Here is a 17,938-nt window from a genome sequence, read left to right on the forward strand (position 1 = left end):
CAGTCCTTCCAGTGAATATTCATGGTTAATTTCCTTTAGGATTGACTGTTTGCTCTCCTTGCAGTCCAAGGGACTCTCAACAGTCTTCTCCAGCACCACAGTTCGAAAGTGTCCATTCTTTGATGCTTAGCCTTCTTTATGGTCCACCTGTCACATTCATGTACAACTACTGGAAAAACCATAGCTTTGACTACCCGGCCTTTGTTGGCAGAATCTGCTTTTTAATACGCTGTCTAGGTTGGTCATAGCTTTTCTTCCAGGGAGCAACCATCTTTTAATTTCATGGCTGCAGTCATCATCTGCAGTGATTTTGGAGCCCAAGAAGGTAAAGTTTGTCACTGTTTACATTTCTTCCCCCACCTGTTTGCCATGAAGTGTTGGAACCAGATGCATGATCTTAATTTTTTGAATGTTGGGTTTTAAGCCAGCTTTTTCACTCTCCTCTTTCACCTTCATCAAGAAGCTCTTGAGTTCTTCTTCGCTTTCTGCCATTAGGGTGGTGTCATCTGCATATCTGATGTTATTGATATTTCTCCTGGCAATCTTGATTCTAGCTTGTGCTTCATCCAGCCCAGCATTTTGCATGATACTCTGCATATGAGTTAAATACGCAGGGTGACAATATACAGCCTTGACATTCTCCTTTCCCAATTTTGAACCAGTCCGTTGATCCCTGTCTGGTTCTAACTGTTACTTCTTGACCTGCATACAGGTTTCTCAGGAGACAGGTAAGGTGGTCTGGTACTCCCATCTCTTCAAGAATTTTCCACTTTGTTGTGGTCCACACAGTCAAAGGCTTTAGTATAGTCAATGAAGCAGAAGTACATATTTTTCTGGAATTCTCTTACTTTTTCTATGATCCAGTGGATGTTGGCAATTTGATCTCTGGTTTCTCTGCCATTTCCAAATCCAGCTTTCGCATCTGAAAGTTCTCAGTTCACATACTTTTGAAGCCTAGCTTGGAGGATTTTGAGCATGACCTTCCTAGCATGTGAAATAAGTGCAATTGTGCGGTAATTTGAGCATTCTTTGGCATTGCACTTCTTTGGGATTGAAATGTAAACTGACTTTTTCCAGTTCTGTGGCTGCTGCTGAGTATTCCGAGTACAGAACTTTAACAGCATCATTCTTTTAGGATCTGAAATAGCTCAGCTGGAATTCTATCACCTCCACTAGCTTTGTTTGTAGCAATGCATCCTAAGGCCCACTTGACTTCACACTTCAGGATGTCTGGCTTTACATGAGTGAGCACACCATCATGGTTATCCAGGTCATTAAGACCTTTTTTGTGTGATTCTTCTGTATATTCTTGTTGGTGTGTATCGCACCATGTTGACCATGGGGGCAGCTTCTTTTTGTGTTTGTGTATCTGACTTGCCATTTCCGCTTATTCAGATTTCGGTGTGAGGGTATTCAGCAAATGTGAAGAGGTGGGGAGGGTCCACTCTCAGCATGCTGTGCCCCTGGGCCCTGGCTGGCCACAAGCCCAGGTTTGTTCTGACACTGGCTCTGAGCGAGCCTCTTTTTCCCAACTCCCGCCCCTTCCTTCCATATGAACTGGATGCTCTTTTCACAGGTTCTATAAACATAGCAGAGTTTAGAGTGTGTGAAAGTTTCTGGTAGCACCTCAGAACCGAGTTTATTTTCCCCCAGAAATAGTAGGCATTACTGCCAGAAGAGGGAGGCCAGCCCCTCCTTAGAAACATCAGGTGATGATGCTCCAGGAGTGACGCACGACTGCCAGGACCATCGGGCACTGAGGGGTTAATGCAGCTGGGTCAGACACCCTGGGAGTTGGTTACATCTCCTGTTACAAGTTACATTATTGACTTGGCCACCTAACACCACTGGAAGCAATCCACCAGGCACACACTGGGATCAGGAGTTAGCCTCAGCTCACAAGTGGATGCTCAAGAGCTGGCCCTGCTACCCAGAGAGTACCCATAAAGATGGAGAATTTCTGGATGTACCAATTTGAGTGTCATGAAGATGAGGTAGGTGGATCCTCAGCTTCACAGCTATGTTTGCTGCTTTGCTCTTGGTTTTCTTCTAGTCCTGTCAGATTGTGCATTTTCTGCATTTCCCTTGACAGTAGGAGTAAGTGAACAGAGCTGGAATAGGATGGGAAGAGATGTAATCAGGTTTGCCTGTTGTTGGTAAGTCCAAGACGACCTGAAAAAAGAAAAGGCTGACCACTTAGAAAGATTGCACTTTGCTTCCTCTCCATCAGCGTCACGTTGTTATTTGCTGTGTTCTGATAAATGAGTTCATTTAGGCACTGTAGCCTCTAATTCCAGGCCCTTTGTTTGTCTTTTGCTTCCATAATGCTAATGAAAATGAATGGAAATTAGTGCCTTGCATGTTAGGAACTGATTTGCTAATAAATGAGCTGATGGGCAAAGTGAACCCTGTATAGTACCTGGCACATAGTAAGCTGTCAACAAACAGTAGCTATTATTGTTTTTAGTAGATAACGTGTTATTACAGCAAATGGTTTGCTCTTAGCTGCATCTCTTAATACAAACTAAAAGCCACTTTGGTTTTCCTTTCACCGAGCTCACGTTCCGTATGGCCTGAGGATGCTCGTGCAGGAAGACCATCAGGGATATGGACCTAGATGGAAAATGAACATGATGGAGGCCTCCTCATAAATGAGTCCATCACAAGTTGTAATGCATTTCAAATAAATACAGTGAGGCTATTTCAAAGGGGGAAAGATAGCATTGGTTTATAGATCAGTTTTAACAGATGATAAGTTATCAAATGTTTCAGGAATGACTTTAGTTAATCATTAATTGATCAATTTTTTTTCCTTTGAGTCAAATTAGTCATTTTTTTTCCCATGTTCTGAAACATGGTTTCAGAAGCATAGAGCCCTTCAGGTAGTGATAAAATGAGTGATCTGTGTGGTCCCCTGAAGAGGAGAGCAGGCTGTACTTAGGAGATCGCTGCAGTGCAAGGCTTTCTCCGAGCTGCTAGATGGACTGGATCCTCACACTAGCAGTCTTGCCGAGGGTTTAGCAGACTTGGGACTGGGAATGTGAGCATTTTCCCTGTGGGAAAAGAAAATGGAAATGCTTAGAATATTCTGACAGTTATCTCAAAATGTTCCATTGGTATTAATTGAATCCATTATAAATGTGTATATAAAACACTTCATTAGGCCCAGGCTATTATCATTTTAATGACATAATTATGCCCCTACTATGCCTATGCTAACTTTCCTGCTTCACCACATTAAGGAAATACAAATGTTCATTGATAATACAGTTTGAATTGAAAGTGAATAATTACGGGTTTCTTCAGCAGTTTTGATTTTCAGAAGCACAGACATATCTTGGAGCAAGAAAAAACTAATCATATATTTGGTATTTTTTTAATAATCGTAACATAGAATAGGTTAATTTAAACCACTTTGTATCAGTGAGGAAAACAGTGTGCATTTACTTGAGGAAAAGGATAACACTGGTTAAACTGATACACATACTGAAAAAGCTATCTGAGACCACCAGAGACACAGAAGTCACCCCCTACACCCCACCCCACCCCAAAAGTGGAAGTTTCTCAGAAAGACTAGAGCCTATACTGTGACCTGCCCTAGGAAACCCCCTGACTTTGAAAGTCCATATGCATTCTTTGGCACTCAGCCTCCTTTATGGTCCAACTCTCACATCCATACGTGACTACTGAAAAAATCATTGTGGCTCTAGTGGTGAAGAACCCACCCGCCAAGGCAGGAGACATAAGAGACGCAGGTTCAGTCTCTGGGTCAGAAGACCCCTGGGAGGGGAAATGGCAACCCACTCGAGTATTCTTACCTGGAAAATTACATGGACAGAGGAGCCTGGCAGACTACAGTCCATGGGGTCACAAAGAGTTGGACATGACTGAGCAACTAACACTTCACTTCTCACATCCACGTGTGACTGGAAAAACCATAGCTTTGACTATATGGAACTTTTTCAGCAAAGTGGTGTTTCTTCTTTTTAATACGCTAAGTTTGTCGTAGCTTTCCTTCCAAGGAGCAAGTGTCTTTTAACTTCATGGCTGCAGTGACCATCCATAGTGATTTTAGAGACCAAGAAAATTAAAATAGAGTTGGACCATAAAGAAGACTGAGTGCCGAAGAATCAATACTTTCGAACTGTGGTGCTGAAAGAGAAGACTTCAGAGTCCCTTGGGCAGCAAGGAGATCAAATCAGTCAATCCTACAGGAAATCTACCCTGAATATTCATTGGAAGGACTGATGCTGAAGCTCCAATACTTTGGCCACCTGATGCGAAGAGCCTACTCATTGGAAAAGACCCTGGTGCTGGGAAAGATTGAGGGCAGGAGGAGAAAGGGGTTACAAAGAATAAGATGGTTGGATGAAATCATTGACTCAATGGACATAAATTTTAGCAAACTCTGGGAGATGGTGAAGGACAAGGAAGCCTGGCATGCTGCAGTTCATGGGGTCACAAAAAGTTGGATGCAACCAAGTGATGGGACCAGGTGCCATGATCTTAGTTTTCTGAATATTGAGTTTTAAGCCATGTTTTTACTCTCCTCTTTCACCCTCTTCAGGAGGCTTATTAGTTCCCTGTCACTTTCTGTCATTGGAGTGGTATCATCTGCATATCTGAGGTTGTTGACATTTTTCCCAGCAATCATGATTCCAGCTTAGAGTCATCCAGCCTGGCATTTCCCATGATGTACTCTGCATATATGTTAAATAAGCAGGGTGACAGTATACAGCCTTGGCATACTCCTTTCCTGGTTTTGGACTAGTCCGTTGTTCCATATCCAGTTCTAACTGTTGCTTCTTGACCTGCATATAGGTTTCTCAGGAGGTAGATAAGGTGTTCTGGTACTCCCATCTCATTAAGAGTTTTCCACAGTTTGTTGTGATCCACACAGTCAAAGGCTGTAGCATAATCAATGAAGCAGATGTTTTTCTGGTATTCCCTTGTTTTATCTATGACCCAACAGATGTTGGCAATTTGATCTCTGGTTCCTTTGCCTTTTCTAAATCGAGCTAGTACACCTGGAATTTCTTGGTTCACATACTGCTGGAGCCTAGCTTGATGGATTTTGACCACTAATTAACCTTGCTGGCATGTGAAATGAGCGCAACTGTGCAGTAGTTTGAGCATTCTTGGGCATTGCACTTCTTTGGGATTGGAATGAAAACTGACCTTTTCCAGATCTCCTGTATTGCAGGCATATTCTTTACCATCTAAGCCACCAGGGAAGCCCTGTATATTCAATATTCTGTGATAAACTGTAATGAAAAAGAACATGAAAAAGAATATATGTATAACTAAATCACTGCTGTACAGCAGAAATTGGCACAACACTATAAATCAATAAAATAAATTAAAAATAGTGGCAAGAACCCTGAGCTACATGTACCCACAGACTTCCATATGAGCACATGAGTGCAATGCTACATGTGTCTAGAACATGCTTTGTATGTAAACCTTTTTCTTTTTTGTGTTTCCTTTTTTCCTCTGATATTAAAGAATTGGTGCCCATGCATCCTTCCATATATTTAAGACTTTTCTGGAACACCTTTTATATTTTTTATGGGGAATCCTGATTAAGCACTTGAAAAAGAAACTGTAAGTTAATCATAAATTCTGCCTTCAAAGTGATTATTAAATACTGTAACTAAAATATTATCTAATAGTATTATAATTTTATGAAATATAATGGAGAAAGTGATGCACCATAAGAATGACACAGATAAAATACAAGCAATTCTCATAGAGAGGGATTCATTTTGCCTAAGAGAACTGGAAAGACTTCATTAAAGAACTAGTATTTGAAGTGGGCCTTTGGAGGGTTCTGAACATGTGCAGTTCAGACAAGAGCATAAACAAAGGTTCACACCAGAAACTCACAGGGAACAGAAAGGAGTTCAGTGGCTTGATCGCAGACAATAAGAACTTGGAAGGGTGGAAAATGGTAAAGAAATTAAGGCCAAACCTTGGATGCCTTAAGTGCCAAGGTAAAAGAGTCTAGGATTTATTCTTTAAGCAAAAAGGAACCACTAAAGTTTTTCCAATTGAGGAATGAATTCCTCAGAGCTTGTTAAAACTGTATTTAAAATAATGAGAGTAAATAGGTGCTTCATGAGAGGTCTCAATGTCTTACTCAGTTTGGCCTGATGTAACAAGATAGCATAGACCTGGTGGCTTAAGCAACAGAAATTCATTTCTCACAATTTTGGAGCCTAGGAGTCTGAGATGAGGGTACAAGGATGGTCAGCTTCTGATGGTCAGCTTCTCTTCCTGGTTTGTAGATGGCCATCTTCTTGCTGTGTTGGGGTGGAAGGCAGTGAAAGAGGAACCAAGTTCTCTTGTGCCTCTTACAAGGGCACTAATCCTGTTCACAGGGGCTCCATCCTCATGACTAATCACCTCCCAGAGGCCCCACCTTCCCATTTCATCCCACTGAGGGGAGGGGGACAGGTTGAGGTTTTAATATATATGTTTGAGAGGGACATTATCCATAACACTGGTGAAGAATGTTCATGAGTTCTTAGTGTTTGGGTTACATGTTATATGTCAGCTGTTTGGTGACTTAAAAAAAAAAAAAACACCTTATTTTCAGGCTCTGTGAGTTTCTCCATATAATTGAAGTTGCTAAATAATTCATAGGCTTGGTAAAACTATGATTTTAAAGGATTATTTCTCCTACCCTTGGTTGCAGTGAGATTTTTGTCCCTGAGTTCCCTTTGAAGAAATGGGCCTTTGTGTGCTGGGATTCATCAGACTTGGCTGGAGGCAGCTGGGATCTTCTAGCAGGCGTCCTAAACAGTGCAGTGTATCAGTGTGTCACGGTCTGTGTGAGCTGTCGTCATTTAACCCTAGAGCAGTGAATACGAACATGGCTCCCTTTTGTAAATCAATCACCATAATAGCATCATACTCAGTCTTCATGCTCCAACATGCTGTCTTGAATTGAACATGCCAGAAACTTCATGCAGTCATTGTGTGTACCCCCTAGCCATAGCCAGTAATGAGCTATTCTTGCCATTATACCAGTAAGAGTCTTGGGGCTTATAAAGTAATTTAAAATCTTTGTGGCATGATTTTTATAGAGCCTTCTGTGTGCTTTTTAATTTTATTCATGAATAAAATGTTAATAAGGAAGGAAGCAAGATGAGATGAAGAAAATATCCCCATGGGTATGCATTGTCCTTGTGAACACTCTCCCATAAGGGCAAAGTAATTTTTGTTATTATTGTAATCGTAAAAGATTCTCAAATATTGGTTAAGTGCTTTGTGCATGCCCAGGCACTGAGCTGATTCTCTGTGCATTGTTACCAATTAATCCTCATGTCATTCCCAATCCTCATGTCATTCTCGAAAGAGTCAGAGGCTGGGAACCTGGCGGTGAGTGGTGAAGCCAGGATTCACACGCAGTGCAGGTCTGCCAGATGCTGGTGTTTGAGCTCTTAGCCCTTTCAGTATCCTGAAACCTGAGTTGCAATCTTACTTGTTCTGCCACAACAGAACATTAAAACGTCAGTATTTTTCAAAGGAGATATGTAACTTGTGTTCCCTGTAATCACCTATGCTTTTGAAAATGGACTTTAGTATTGGAAAGCCAGAACATGGTAGCTTTGAAAACTTGGCCAGTGTCTTAGGAATTCATTGATTTTTTTTTTTTTTTAACTTCCCAACAACCCAGGAGCCTTTCTCAGGGCCTTCCAAGTCCTGGGCACTGTGGCACAGAAGACTTGTGTCTTCTCCACTGGAAGCTTTCTCTGGTCCAGATGGTCTTTGCTCCCACCTGCTCATATCTGTTATGGCTGCTGTCATGTCATATTTTAACCAACCAGGGGAGACAGAGGGACTGTCCCAAAGGATCCTCATGTCAGTGTACCTTCAAAGGTCTACTTAAAATTAATCCTCTTACAGCAAATGCCAAGGTTTCAAAGTAAGTATGGGGAGAAAGGGATTTGATTAGAACTTTACCTTGAAAAACCATACTAAAAATTACAAACATAAGCTTAGTTTATTTTTTGATTAACAACATGTCAGTTATAGTTTCATCTGTATATGAATTCTTAGAGAAGTATTTTTTCAGTTTATCTCACTGAAGTATAGTTGATTTACAACGTTGTGTTAATGTCTGCTGTGCTGAAAAGTGATTGTTATACATATATATGTTATTTTTCATGTTGTTCTCCATTATGGCTTATTACAGGGTATTGAATGTAGTTCCCTGTCCCCAGTAGGACCTTGTTGTTTATCTACCCTATATATAAGATGTAATAGTTGGCGTCTGCTAACCCCAAACTCCCAATCTGTCCCTTCTTCCTCCCTCCCTCCCTCGTGGCAACCACAAGTCTGTTCTCTCTGTGAGTCTGTCTCTGTTTCACAGATAAGTTCATTTATGTCGTATTTTAGACTCCATATCGTATTTGTCTTTCTCTTTCTGACTTCTCTCAGTATGATCTCAGTCCATCCAGGTTACGGCAGATGGCATTATTTCATTCTTATTTGTGGCAGAGTAGTAGTCCGTTGGATATGTGTACTACATCTTCCTTATCCATCCTTTTGCTGACGAACATTTAGGTTGTTTCCATGGCTACTGTGAATAGTGCTGCTCTGAACATAGGGGTCAGTTCAGTCACTCAGTCATGTCCAACTCTTTGCAACCCCATGGACTACAGCATGCCAGGCTTCCCTGTCCAACACCAGCTCCTGGAGTTCACTCAAACTCATGTCCATCAAGTCAGTGATGCCATCCAACCATCTCATCCTCTCTGAAGGTACACTTCTCTCTTTTAATATAGTTTTGTTTGGATGTATGCCCAGAGTGGGATTGCTGGCTCATACTCTATTTTTAGTTTTTACGGAACCTCCATACTGTTTTCCATGGTGACTGCACCGATTTACATTCCCATCAACAGTATAGGAGGGTTTCCTTTTCTCCACACCCTCTCCAGCATTGTTCTTAGTGTGAGGTGATACCTCACTGTAGTTGTATTTTCATTTCTCTGATAATTCGTGGTAATGAGCATCTTTTCATGTGCCTATTGGCCATTTGTATGAATTTTTTTGAGAAATGTCTGCTTAGTTCTGCCCACATTTTTTTACTGGGTTGTTTGTTTTTTGTTATTGAGTTGTATGAGCTTAGAGAAGAGGTATTGACTTAAAGAGTCATAATTTTTCTCAGAAAAAAAGTCATTGAATCATGCACTAGAACAACTGCCTTCAATCCACACATGACTCCTGCAGCATGATCAGAAACAGTCCTTTCAATCACAGAAAGGACCATTTCAGCAAAAATATTTAAAGACTGTTTTCCCAAGGGCCTCTACTATCAGATGTTCCAGTCATGCTTATTTTGAAGCACCTCTAACATCATTATTGGCGATGGACAGGGAGGCCTTTCATGCTGCAGCCCTTGGGGTCACAAAGAGTCGGACACAACTGAGCGACTGAACTGAACATCATTATCCTTCCATTTTTCTCTTTTTAATTGTTAGCTGGTGTAGCTCCACCAGCTTTTCGATGGCTCATAGTGGGTTTGAGCAGTTCTCCAGTTTTACCACCTTCAGTTTTGAAATTCTGCCTTTTCTTTATTTTTGCAGTGTTTGCACTTCTGCCCTGCAATGCAGTTGCTATTTAGTTCTGGTTTGGTTTTGTCTGGAAACACCAGATGGTCCCAGCAGTCAACAGAGATCAGCTGACAAAGATGTGGACCAGATAGACGCTAGTGTTCGAGAGGGAAGACTGTGAAGACAGACACTAACCCTGCAAGTAGTTAGCTCCTTAGTGGTTTTTATGTTAAGGTAACTTGTTTTCTCAGGGACTCGGTGACATTCCTTACAGAGGACATCTCGCATGTGTTCACGGGTCTGCCTGCCCTGCCAGACCAGGAGCTCCTTGGGCACAGGTGGGGACCTGGGCTTCTCCAGACACTGCCAGCACTTCCGTGTTAGATAAGCAAGTGAGTGACCCAGGTCAAGCTCACTTTTTTGTGCCTTTTGACTAGAATTCCTCCAGAAGTCTCTCGCCATCCCTGTGCACCTCTCCACATCACAACCTTGCTCTCGGCGCTGCCTCAGTCTTTAGGCTTTTCTGAAAACAGCACTGTCCATTTGGAGAGAGCCAGCGGTTCTTTACCCGTGGCCTTGGGTTGTTCTCAGGGTCATTCCGTCAGCTTTTCTGGGTGATAATCTGTTCTTTTTGCAGATATCCAAGGATGAAAGAGGATTAGGGGGAAAGGAAGACCAAAATGGTAACTCAACCCCTCAGTCCTTTAGATTTTCCAGTTCAATTCAGGAAATAGTTATTAAAGTGCCTAGACTGTGCTTCTCCAATGAGGACAACAGGCCAGTGACTTATAAAGAAAATAGCCTCTAGGCAGAGAGTAGGCACAGTCTGTCCCCAAGTGGGGCTCCAGTTCAGCCCATTTCTTACCTCCCTGCAGAGCTGTGCCTCCCTCCCTGCCTCTGTCTCTAGTACCTTCAACCTCTTCCCAGTCCCATCCTGCTGCACGGAGACCGTCCAGGTTTCAGAGCTCAGCTGAAGCAGTGCCTTCCCAGGTGCCTGCACCTGCCGTGGCGCAGACTTCATACGTTTCTTCCTCCTCCTTGGAAAGGGGTGGATGGAACAACCATAACATCTCTTGCCTCTTTGTTTCTGGGTCCAGTGCTAGGAACACAAGGAGGTGCTGAAATATCTACTGGAGGAATAAATAAGTAATAATTAATCGTGCACTGCTTTTCACCCCTACAAGCATAGCCTGAAAGTGCCGTGAACTGTTTGTCTATCTCTCCCCCAACCATCAACAGTTTATGTGCCCCTAAGAGATATCCAGTGAATGAAAATGACTGGTTGGCTTTCCCTCCAGATGCTCTTGCATCCTTGGACCTAAGGACAGGATTATCCATCTCTTGTCCTGGCGTTGAAGAGCCTATGTCTGAAGACTGGGAGCTCTGCTTTTACCACCCCAGAGCTGCGGTGAATCAGCTAGAACATAATCTATAGAAAACAAATTGTTGAGCTTAAGGAGACCTCCTGTAATTCCAGAGCAGGGAGTTGTCGAGTCATCTTTGAACAGTGCCTTCCTAGAGACCCGATATGGCACTCACCTTTGTGAATCTCCAAGCCCACCTTTGCTTCCCACCCTTGGTCTCATTTGCCTGAAATTGAATATCCATCCAGTAACCCAGAAAGCATGAAACTACAGACAGAAATATGTAATGATAGCTTTTACTTTTTGCCTCATATCATTGGTTGAATTTTGCCTCCAATACATTCTTTGAAAGTAAAAGCTATTTTCCAATTTCTGGTTTTCTCTCCACTCTTCAGCATATGAAGAGGCAGAAGCTGGGGTGAGGGGCAAAGGACTTTTAAAGCAGACATTTGAGATGAATTGACATTAACCCCTTGGCTTGGGCTCCATGGAGTCTGTGTCTGCTCTGAAGGTGTTTGTCCATCTTGACTTTGTCAGCAGTGGTGTAGCTGGGTAGTAGGCTTCCAGGTAGGGTAATCTCTTGGGGACAGTTTTGTGCTTTAAAGGAACTTTGCCGGAGCTAAGGTCGGAGTCTTCACTGGCAAAGGCCATTTCTCTACTTTTCTACTTCAAAATGCAGATGTAGCACTGTAGGGGTCCCATAACAGAAAGAGGCTTATGACTGACCTCCAAAAATAATACAAGAGAGTAGTTGTTGACTGCTTTTGGCGCAAGTTGGAAAACATGGTAAGGCTGAAAACCACATTGACGTCATTTAGTCAGTGAACATTTACTGAGTGAGTCCCTGATGTTCACAAGTGCCCAGGGCGAGGCAGTTGGGTCACCAAGATGAACACAAGAGCTTTGCTAAAGAGTTCTTGGGAAAGGGGAGGCACACACAGAAACAGATAATTACAAAACCTGGGATGTGCCATCAGGGGAGAATAGTAGCTTGAACAGAGTCTGAGAAGGCTTCAACAAGATGAGCAGTTTCGAAGGAGAGAACAAGGGAGAACGCTCTAGATGGAGGTCAGTAATTGCATGTGCAAACGGAAGCTCAAGGGGCCTCATTTGCATGTGGAAGGCTAGGGAAGAGAAGTGGCTCCTAATCAGGCCTGGTGTGGGCCCCGTGAGAGCCTCGGCGAGACAGTGCCCACCAGAGTCACGTGTGCCCTCTTCTCTGGGGTTCCGTGGTGGGTGACTGGTGCTGGTCACCAAGCCCTATTGTGGGGTCCGACCTGCCTCTTCTGTACCCCAGCCTGCTCTGCAGATAACCTGTCTTCTCACATCATCCAGAGATGACCTGGTGCTCACAGCACTGTAAAGCCTCCATTTTTAGAAGCTTTGCAACAGAAACTAATTAGAGAAATAGGCACTATGGAATACTTTGGGAGCTTTTTTTTTTTTTTTTAATGAAAGTGGTACGTTGGCCCTCAAACCAAGCAATTAAAGAAAAAGCAGCTGTGCTAGCTTCCCCAGGGACTAGACCTTTAAAATCTTTGTGACAGAGAAAATTACTTGGGGATAAATAGACATAAATATCTAAGAAGTGCTTCATATTTGAAAAACTAGGAAAATTTAAAGGCATTAAATTCTCATGAAAACTACTCCATTAATTTTGAGTAGGCCAGACATAGAGCTAACTCAGCAAGTCCCCACCACCTCTCTGGGGGTGCCAAATGAAAAGTTCTGTGTGTTCTTTTCAGAGGCACACAGGGCACCTTTCTTGCAATCCAGAGACCGAGGAGCTCAGGTACTTTGTACCTCATGTCACCCTGATGTGTGTCCTCTTGGCTTAACTGTGGAGCAGCTGATTTCTGCACGTGTGTGATGAAGAGGCTCGCTAGTCCTCACCTCACATCAGCTCATGGGAAACACATCCAGGCCTCGCAGCAACACGAGACAGCACCACGTCTGTGCATGTAACTCTGTCTTACCACATCATCCTTCAGTTCATTGGGCATTTCCTGTAACTGAGACTTTTTGGAAAGAATTTATTGTTTTTGTGATTTCACCCAGTGCTTGGTGACCACCCCCGCCATGTATGAACATGCTCCCTCCCCTCCTCTGCACCGTGCTCCATGGAACGTTCACCTTCCCCAAGCAGAGATACATTCCTGATGTCTCTGTACCCCCACTTCCCCTGGGGCTCGGTCTCCAGAGATCAGGAGCAGGCTCAAGCTACTGCTGTTGTGATTTTGCTTTCTTTGCCCAGCATGTACCTCTCCTCATTCATATCCCTACACTTCCTCAGAGAATAGGTCTTTACCTGGACTAGGTTTTATGCCTTCCATCAAACAAGCTGTGAAGCGGTGTGTTCTTGCTCTCAGAGGACCATGGCTACAGAATTCTTAAGCATCCTTGTGGCTCACCTGAAGATTTTCTTCATCCCCCAGATTTTGGGAGCATGCAGAAATCTTTCGGGATCAGCTGGGGAGAGTTTTAAACACCTTCCCTGGCCTGGAGCTTCAGATCCATTCAAGCAGGGGCCCACACAGGGAGCCTGAGCCCATCACCTGGGGACCTGGGGGTAGTAACATGCCTGATGGAACCCCTGCTTTCCAAACCTTTTCTAAGTCTTTTTTTTTTCTTTTTCTTTTATTATTAAGTAGATCAATGAGTATTTAAAAGTGTTTTTTTAAGTGGAGAAAGGAGAGGATGGGACAAATTGAGAAAGTAGCATTGAAGCATATCCATTACCATAGGTAAAAGATAGCTCCTGGGAAGTTGCTGTGTAACACAGGGAGCTCAACCTGGTGCTCTGTGACGACCTAGAGGGGTGGGATAGGGTGGGGGGTAGGTTCAAGAGGGAGGGGAGCATATGTATACTTAGGGCTGATTCGTGTTGTGGTATGGAAGAAATGAACACAATGCTCTAAAGCAATTATCCTCCAATTAAAAATAGATTTTAGAAAAGATGTGTTTATTATAAAAAATAAAACAGTGTTCTCATCACCTAATTTGACAAATGGAAAATTATCAGTAATTTTGAAGGCTCCTTCTCTTGCTCAAGTCTAGACCCTTCTCTTCCTTGTCCTTATATAATAAATTATTTCATTTTCCTTGTTTTTGAAGAAATCAAACTGCTTTTGCTTCTCTGTGCCTTTAACTTTTTCTTAATATTCTTGAGATTTAGCCGTGTTGTATCTTTTATTGTAGTTTGTTCATTTTAAGTGATAAGCCTTATTTTTAAACATATTGCTTAACAAAGAGTTTAACTCTTCTAAGAGTCGCCAAGGTAATGTTGTTTGGATGCTGAAATATCTGTTTTCCGTGGCTGCTGGGTTAAATCAGACAAAATATTTTACAACTGGTTCAGTTTCCATTCATCAAAACCAGTCCCAGCTGCCTCTTTAAAAATTTTATGCTTTAATTTTTACTTTTTCATTTAGATCATCTTGGACAGGTGATTTTTTAAGACATGTAGCATCCAAAGTCTTTGTATCCTTCAATAAGAAAAATGTTTTAAAAACAGAAACCAACCACTTGAGTATCACTATTAGCTTTATTCATCTGTGCTTGCAGTTCGGTCATCAGCTTTTGCTGTGTTTCAACACTTGGCCTGAGGTGGTGGATGGAGGGAGAAGGGGAACTGTAAGGGCCTCTTTGAAAACAGGGCAGGAATTTAAAGAAAGCTTGACAAATCCAAGCCTTCTAGGCACCACTGGCAGCTCCGTTCCAGGAAGTTTTCTCACTACTGAAATGTTCAGTCGTGTGCAACTTTCTCCTCTCCCCCCAGGTCCCCAAGGCCAAGCGGTTCACCCTGTCCTTCCCCGTGCAGTTCTCACTGTGTTTTTCTTTGCTGTTTTCCAGTCCCCATCTCCGGGCAGTTCCTCACCCCTGGGTGCAGAGTCTTTGAGCACACCCCTTCATCCAGGTGACCCCGCGGAAGCCTCCACAAATAAAGAGGTAGGATACCATTTTGTTTCAAAAGCCATCAGTCCATTACGTTTTATTCTAATTCTGGTTTATGCTTTACCCAGCTTCCCATAGAGTTGCTGACCCAGAGTACCGTAGGGGGAACAACCCTCATCTCTCCAGCATGGAATTCAGTGATTAAAGCTGTGCCATCCCGTTCAGTAGCCACTAGCCACTTGTGTCTATTATAATTCATAAATGAAGATGAAAAAGTCACTTCCTCAGGCACACTAGCCACATTTCAGGTGCTCAGTAGCCACACGTGACTAGTGGCTGTTGTACTGGAAGCAGAGTTTACAGAACATTTCCTTGATTGCAGAAAATTCTCTTGAACGTGAAACATCAAAAACTGTTGAGCCGTGAGGTTATGAGCCTCGATGCCATGGCATTACAGTTGCTGTGTGGTTTGGGAAGTGGGCTGGTTTCTTAAATACTCATTTATTTCAGGCGCAAGTAAAATAGCTTTTTGACAACAGGGCAACTGCTTGTCCTGTTTATCTGGGGTGGTTCTTGTTCGTACTTGCCGTCCAAGCAGTACACCTGGTGAGCACCCCTTCTCACTCTAAAGCAGTGCTATCCAAGAGGGCTCCCTGTGTTGCTGGGAATGTCCTGCTTCTGGACTGTCCTCTTTGGTAGACACACATTAGCCTGTGTGCCTCGCTAGCCCTTGAGATGTGGCCAGCGGCGCTGAGAAACTGAATTTTTCATTTTATTGCATTTTAATTAAACAACTACGTGTGGCTAGGGGCTGCTAGGAAGTGCAACTGTGAAGTGTCTCTTTGAACCGCAAATCATATGGTCACCCTGCTGATGGAGGCCATGCTCTGCTCTGGCAGAGAATATTTGAGAGAGAAGATGCTGCTGGCTCCTACGAAGGTTTCTGAGGCCAGAAAAGGGCAGGTGTTTTTCCCTGAGGGGGAAACATTGCCTTCTCCAGCACCCATTGTCTTTTTACACCTGGCTAACTGCTCCTCCCACCTGTGTATGAACTAGCATCAGGTCAGTACTGACCTGCGCGATCATCTGATGTGTGGGCTCAGCTCGCTCTAAATATCGATAATGCCTAATCAGCACTGGGGATATGCATGAAAGAGAGAAACCACATAATGAATGATTGTCTCATTTTCCTTCCTTTTGCTGATAAAAGAAGTTAAATTCAGTGGAGAAAGTGATCTCCATTTTAACCTGAGTGGCAGATCACTTCTAAGAAGGAGTCTTAGTGAAAATTTACCCTTGACGTGTCATTGAATACACATGCATTTGCCATTAAATATTCATGCAGGGCATAAGTATTTTTTATTAATCTATTCATATTAAAGCAAACAGACACAGGGAGACAGTCTCAGAAATGACAGCAACATTAGAATTTAGATTTGAAATATGCTTTGTCCTCCTCTGGTCTTGATCAGGCCTCGGGAACAGGAGTAACAGGGTGGTTTCTTCTGGCCCTGCACGCCGTATATTTTATTCATAGCACACGAGTAGGTGGGCAGAATGGCAAGAAGAAAAGCCACAGTGATGGTAACAGTGGTGAGAGTTACTATTTCTTGAGCATTTATAGCATTCAGGCACCAGGCCAAGCAAATCGCATAGTATCTCATTTAAGCATTAAATGACTTCTATGAGGTAGGAATTATTGTTTTCATTTATTAATGGGGGAAGCTGAGAGGTTAAGTAACTGACCTTACGTCCCAGATGTCACAAGTGGTAGGGCCAGGTTTAAAATCCAGAGTTCTGGAGAGCCCAGGCTCTTAACATCACAGTCGGTTGTCCCTGGGGTAAAGAGTACTTGCAGGACATATACTGTATGAACAGGTAGCTTGTGTGTTATTATTTCATCGTTCAGGACTCCAGGCTCTACACATGATTTGTGTGACCTCTTGAACATCCCAAAGATTTGGCCTTTATCTTCTTGAATGTGTCTCTGTTAATTCTTGAATGTGAAGGATCAACTAATGTTCATTTCTGTCCACATGTGAGAAAACAAAGGGCCCATCAGACATCTGAATATTCAGCATTTGATTATTCATCAGATATAATAAGCAAGGCAAATTTGTTAGTTTCCCAGTTCCTACAGGACCTGGCACATGTTTCTGCATATCTTTAGAAATAATGATGAAAATCCTCTTTGTGTGCAATAATTATAGATTCTTTCATTTCACAAAACTCTTAAAAAAAAAGTTTACTGCCCTCGAGACTAAAGAAAGCCAGTCATGAGCCCATGAATAGAGAATACACGAATGAACCACATGCCCTTCGTTGTGACTCTAAAGAAAATGGTAGCTTTTAGAGCTGCAGACTAAAGTGATTCTTTTGTAGCTTCTGCTCAAATCTGGGCACTGTCCTTGAGATTCGCATTCAGAAAAATATCCAAATAGTCCAAGAAAATATAAATTGGCTTCTTAGTTGTACCTGGAATTTAAACCATTTTGATTAGATGAAATAAAGCCCTTATTGCCCCTAAATGCTGAGGGCAAGGAGAGGGAAATGGTTGGGGAATACTAATCTAAAAGTCTTAGGCACTTGTGAAGAAGCTAGCTTTCATCTGCATACCGTGAAATTATAGATTTTTTTTCTTTAAAGAAACAGAGTTTTAAGCCAGCAGGCACTCAACTGGGCCTGTCTTCTCACTTGAGTAAATAGAAAGTAAAATTAACGTAAAGCATTTTTGAAATCGGAGTTCCCTTTTTCTCCTATCCACATAATCTTGACGTTCAGTAGGTGTACATTTTGCCTTAAATGCTTTAGCAGCCAGGAACTTTTCATTCCTGGTGAACTTGTGTCCTTAGTGTCCCTAAAGGTAATTCTTTTCTGAAACCAGAAACCCTCCTTGGGTATGAGGAGCTTTTTCATCCCAGTGAGCACATCTCCAGCATGTTTACTGAGATTACCCTGAATTGTGTACTGTGTGATTAGTGTTGAATTCTTGTCCTTGTCTTGGGTTGAGTTTAAAGTCTTAAAATTGTTTCTTTTACTCCTTCCAGTTTTTCACATAACAGTTAACATTACTGTTTTTCTTTTTTGAATGTTATGCAAATCTAATTTATCACCCCTTTA

General features: G+C 42.5%; 1 protein-coding gene across 2 annotated transcripts in view; it reads left to right on the plus strand.

Annotated features, from left to right (window-relative positions):
- Nucleotides 1-17,938, plus strand: part of APBA1 (amyloid beta precursor protein binding family A member 1) — a 236,500-nt gene that overhangs the window by 178,154 nt on the left and 40,408 nt on the right. For both annotated transcript variants that reach the window (XM_069574109.1, XM_069574111.1), the window contains exon 3: nucleotides 14,777-14,872. In XM_069574109.1, the coding sequence (XP_069430210.1) occupies nucleotides 14,777-14,872 (96 nt within the window). The remainder of the gene's footprint in view (nucleotides 1-14,776; nucleotides 14,873-17,938) is intronic.

This window comes from Ovis canadensis, chromosome 2 (genome assembly GCF_042477335.2).
Source record: "Ovis canadensis isolate MfBH-ARS-UI-01 breed Bighorn chromosome 2, ARS-UI_OviCan_v2, whole genome shotgun sequence".
NCBI classification, from domain to species: Eukaryota; Metazoa; Chordata; class Mammalia; order Artiodactyla; family Bovidae; genus Ovis; species Ovis canadensis.